At 34.2% G+C, this 5095-nt stretch overlaps 1 protein-coding gene across 3 annotated transcripts; it reads right to left on the bottom strand.

Moving 5' to 3' along the window:
- Window positions 1-572: 572 nt before the first annotated feature.
- Window positions 573-5095, bottom strand: LOC124433670. 3 transcript variants are annotated; one of them, XM_046983444.1, is made up of 5 exons: window positions 4903-5066; window positions 4504-4751; window positions 4291-4424; window positions 3924-4203; window positions 573-1006 (listed from the first exon to the last, which is right to left on the bottom strand). In XM_046983444.1, exons 2-5 carry the CDS (start codon window positions 4525-4527, stop codon window positions 800-802), a joined length of 645 nt encoding a protein of 214 aa, XP_046839400.1. In that variant the 5' UTR covers window positions 4528-4751; window positions 4903-5066; the 3' UTR covers window positions 573-799. The 3 variants fall into 3 exon arrangements, 2 of the variants coding, with proteins under 2 accessions (XP_046839400.1, XP_046839401.1); XM_046983445.1 differs by lacking the exon at window positions 573-1006 and adding an exon at window positions 3171-3647 and having other exon boundaries at window positions 4903-5095; XR_006944558.1 differs by lacking the exon at window positions 3924-4203 and having other exon boundaries at window positions 870-1006; window positions 4291-4381; window positions 4903-5095.

Below are 5095 nucleotides of genomic sequence, written 5' to 3'. Positions count from 1 at the left end.
TATTCGCTGGCTTTTAGAACAAAACTGGCGAACGCTAGACAATTTTACTTCTGGTGTCCCAACTCTCTTAATACAGTCTCTGTTTCCTGAGGCCACCTCTGATAAATTTGTATAAATCAAATAAGGAGATGCTTGCAGATGACAATTATATTATATTACTTTTACCATTCACTATGGAATTTGGGAATAAGCTTATTATAAGCTGTCAAAAACAACTAATCAAGTTGATGGTAATGCCACTTTCAGCTTATGTATTTGCCAAAAAGAACAGCAGAGTTTACCTCAATATCCTCTTAGCAACATGAACTACAAGGAATTTTTTCAGTTTTATGATATGTCATTAAATTAAATGTAGTTAATATTGTTGATCTGTTTAACGTCTTGAACGAGACATAGTAAGTAATCTAAAGGTCGTCAAAAAATTCATAATAATTTTGTCACGACTGCGAGGTACACGTTAGCCAACTAGGTTCTGATACATCTATGAGTAAAACATAGAGATTAGCCTTCGTACAGGCTACCCACAAAACATGTTAAAATATAGAATATACGAAATTTGCAGTTTGAGATAATTTCGAGCATTTGAATTTCTATTTTTTTTGCTTAACAATCTAGCAGTATACGTGTCATTTTTCTAAATGAACCAAAATGAAAATTTTTTCTTAAATATTTATATCTGTCTCGATTGCAGTGCAGCTTTAATTAATCCAAATTTGACAAAAATCTTATAATATAACATCATCAGGACAGAACGCAATGTTGTATTACTTATATAAAATATAGAAACGGGATGCAAACTTCATGAAGTATAATACCGTTTCTTTAAAATTCTGTATTTTCTTAACATGTACAATGTCTCGAGTTCTTTCACAACATAATTTCCATGATTGATGAGCCGTTGAATCTCTTGCGGTTCCTTCACATTTTTATTCTTCATGAATGCCTCGTGCAATTTCTTGTGAAAGTACTCCTTGCCTGCAGGATAATCCTTGCCCAGGTGATAAAGCTTCAAAAATAGACGAACACGCAGTTAGTTCAAAATGGCAATGAATTTATCTTTTAAATTTTGGACATGAAAGAAGACGTAAAGCACGCCATTGTCTTCCCCTAGATCTTACCCCCATATAAGGTCATCGTTTGAGCACGCTGGTAGGATGAAAGCTTCTAAAAATAGCAAGCCTTTTGCTTTTTGGCAATGGTTTTTGGTGAAATTTGATCAATGATTGATCGATACACAAGTAACACAACAAAATAAATCTCGTAAAAGGCATGCATGTATACAGTTCTTTGTTCATCATTCAAATATTTCGCGCAAAACACCATTAAAAGTTCTTTATCTCAGGTCTATCCAAGCTATAAATAATACTCCGTAGCTACTTGTCTGCTTTTGTTCACAACAAAAAGTGACTGCATTTACAAACTTTCGCCTAATGACGGCATGATAAAGTATGAAATCTTTACGCTACAACCATAAAAGTTTGAAAAGTGTTCACCTATCGTTTACAGTTTGAAAACGCTACAAAACAACCATTGAGTTTCATTACGGGTCGGCTCTATAAAAATTGACACGGTAAAATATTCGAAGTCAGCCGTGACAGCGATAAATATGGTCAGCAAAAACGCACGACGGCAAATAAATACAACTCAAATGATCTCGAAGCCGGCATCTACGGTGGCCCATTAGTGACACGTTCATTCTATAGAAAATCGTGCTTTGATTGTGTAAATTAATTGATTCAACAATAAAAAGACAGTTTGCCTTACGAAAGTAGTCAACTTCAGCGAAACAACTGTATTCCACTAATAACAAAGAACAGTTTTCAATTTTAGTGACGTGTTCTGTACACACCTAGATTACTGTTCCGTAGAAAAATGTTGCATGCTCCGTGGAAAATTAAAACATTGCGCGCGCATATACTTTATAATCTGTGATACATGAATTATCTTGTCATTTGATCAAACATGGCGGATTGTCGACCGTGCAACGTAAACCTTTTTATGCCATGCAACTTCTGTCCTTATTGCAGCTGTAGAGTTACAGGTATGACGATGATTGATTGTATGATTTGAAAAAAAACATCACTAAGACAATTTCTCTATTCTTTTGTAGATAAAAGAGACATTATAGAGAACTATTTTAATTATGGATATAAATATAATATCATAATTAGCCTACTAAAGAATGAGCATGGTATTGAAATGGATTTACGGACTCTAAAGCGCAGACTTAAATCTTACAATTTAACCAGATAGAAAACAGTTCCGGAGGATCTTGTGCGCAAATTATTTGGAATGAGATGCAAGGTCCTGGATGCTTGGCTGGTTATCGGAAGATGTGGCAAATACTTAAACTAAAGCATAATGTACCCCGAAAACTGGTGGAATGTACTTTAAAGGAGCTAGATCCAGAGGCATGTGCTTTGAGAAAATCATATGGACCTAATCAGTGCTGGCTCATTGATGGTAAGTAACAATTTCTATTATTTCGGTTTTCATTAACTTTCTATCTGTTATCATCATTGCAATTATTGTTATCTACGTTTTATTGCCACATGTAGGATATGATATATTGAAGCCATTTGGATTTTCCGTGCATGGTGCAATTGATAGTTTCAGCAGGAAAGTTCTTTGGTTAGAAGTTACACTGTCAAATAATTTGCCAGAGAGTGTAGCTAAATTTTATTCTGAAGAGTAAGAAAGAATAGGGCATGTCCTTTGCAGACTCGTAGTGACTGTGGAACAGAGAATGGGATCATTGCAGCATCTCAATGCTACTTTCAATCACTTGACAATGCACCATTTTGTGGTAGTCAAGCTCATACATTTGGTACATCTCCATCAAACCAAAGAATTGAAACTTGGTGGTCACATTTTAAAAAAACATGTTCAAGTTGGTGGGTTCAATTTTTCAAAGATCTTTGTGAGGAAAAGCATTTAAATTTAAATGATGATTTCACTAAAGAATGTTTGTGGTTTTGTTTTAATGGTGTCTTGCAAAATTCATTTAATGATTGTCAGGTTTATTGGAATACTCACTATATTCGGCAATCTCGCCAGGAAACTGTTGATGGAGTTCCAAATGTTTTATATGCAATCCCCGAGGAGTATGGGGCTTTTGATTGCCAAGTGAGAGTTACTGAAGAGAAATTGCAAATAGCTAAGACCCATGGTTGCCATAATGAATCGTTTTATAATACTTTTCAAGATTATTTTCATTACTTGGTTGAGTTGCAAAGATTACAATATCCTGAAAACCATCAGGAAGCATCAGAATTATTTGCGTGCGCTGTTAATGCAAAATAATGTTTGTGTTATCTAATAAAAGTTTTAAGTTGTTATAACATTGAAAACGTTTTAAGAGAGAAATGTCTTTGAAATATATAATTGATACTGTATTCTTTAAATGAAGCCAAAACCAAAACTTTCTGCAAGTGTAGCATCCATTAAATCTTCAAATTGCTTTGAATCATCAATATGAACTGGGAGTGTTAAGCTTGTAGCACGGGTAGAGGCTGTTGGTCTGCATCTACAACCAACTTTGCGTCCATGCTTGAATTTCACAGTGGCGGTTTTTTCCATGCCAAGTGGGATCACTGTTTCGACTCCAGTTATAAATTTGTACAATGCAGACAAACAATTTGTAGCTCCTTGAGAAACAATACAAAAAGTAAAATGAAGCAAATCATTGTATAAGTGAATCTGTTAACTCCTTTAAAAATTTTTAGGAAAATCTTCCAGACTTAAGGAATTAATGGAACAATAAGAGCATCTCAAGATTGCAAATATATAAACGCCTTGATTACGTTACTGAAAAATTACATTTTATATCCACTACTTGCAACCAACTTCAGCAACTTTAGCAATCAATACCCTCCCTGGTATGTTGCCTGGTCTATGCAATGCACATTAATCGATATGTATACCTGTTTTAGCTTCAAGAGCTTGAATATAATCACAAAAAACTTGTGAATATTGATTTCTAATAACTTTTGGTTGCTTCCTTCAGGACTGCATTCTATCAAAATGTGATCTACAATATGATCAGCTGTCATTGCAAATTTTTGTGCTCCATCAATGGTAAATAATGGTTCCATAACATTTCTGTTTTTGCACAACTCAATCAAAACCGCATGAAGCTCAAGACCAGATATTAAATGGTCAATAAATGCTAGAGTTTTCGGCACATCACTTATCTCAAGAGACCTAAAATATGTAATATTAAAATATAAAATAATTTCCTTCAGAGCTATTGCAGCATTTCCAAAGCCATCTTTACATTATGGAATTTACCTAATTATCTTGTCGCTTGTTTCTCTTGACTCCTTAAATGGAATACCACAGTAATCAAATACTTGCAAAACATTAATCGTCGAGTCTTCTTCTAGAAATGCAACCAAATCATCATCGTTTGCACGAGACTTGATCTGTAAAATTTCTTAATCAGAAATATTCACTTTAATACACCAACAGACATGCAGGTTATAAGCTATTTTTAAAGATTACCTTTTCAACAGTTAATTGTGTCATCCTTTAACTGTCCACACCAGTTGTGTGCATGTACGCTTGATATACCATGCAGTATGTAATTGTACACCTGTGAAGAAAACAGCAGGGAGCAGGTCCTCCTTGAACAATTGACGCAGCAATAATTTTTCCTGCGACTTTGAATTCTTCATTGGCCAAGGCTTGTACATTCACTACTGGAAATCCCTTTTCGTTGAACAGCTTCTTCTGTATATAGTTGAGGCATTCTGTACGAAAAAATGTAATTACATTACTCCAATAAATTAATTTTCTATCAATGCAAGTGTTGTACTCATTTATTCAATATCTTTAGACATTATAACACTAGTATACTATTTCAAAAATGTCACTGTTTACTTAACATTTACTTAATCTTACCCGTAAAAAATTCACGTCTTGGGCCACCTGTATCTATGGCTGGTTCTCCCGCAAATGACATATAGTACTTAAAGTACTTCTTCAGTCGTACATCCATATAGTCTTTAAATGCATAACGCCTTCAAACAGTTATTCTGTTGACTAATGTCATCTTTAAATTGCTTTTTAAATTTTCAACAACTTGTTGCGAAAA

The sequence above is a fragment of the Xenia sp. Carnegie-2017 genome, unplaced genomic scaffold, assembly GCF_021976095.1.
Source record: "Xenia sp. Carnegie-2017 unplaced genomic scaffold, XeniaSp_v1 HiC_scaffold_14, whole genome shotgun sequence".
Taxonomy (NCBI): Eukaryota; Metazoa; Cnidaria; class Anthozoa; order Malacalcyonacea; family Xeniidae; genus Xenia; species Xenia sp. Carnegie-2017.
Note: the sequence above shows the minus strand (reverse complement) of the source record. Positions and strands in the feature narration are given on the sequence as shown.

What these genes read in the sequence shown, in the direction of transcription:
- LOC124433670 (XM_046983444.1), bottom strand. Translation starts at nt 4,527, where the DNA reads ATGACACAATTAACTGTTGAAAAG. An exon ending in CACAATTAACTGTTGAAAAG is followed by an intron (nt 4,425 to 4,503) that starts GTAATCTTTAAA and finishes GAAATTTTACAG; the next exon opens with ATCAAGTCTCGTGCAAACGA. An exon ending in ACAAGCGACAAGATAATTAG is followed by an intron (nt 4,204 to 4,290) that starts GTAAATTCCATA and finishes TACATATTTTAG; the next exon opens with GTCTCTTGAGATAAGTGATG.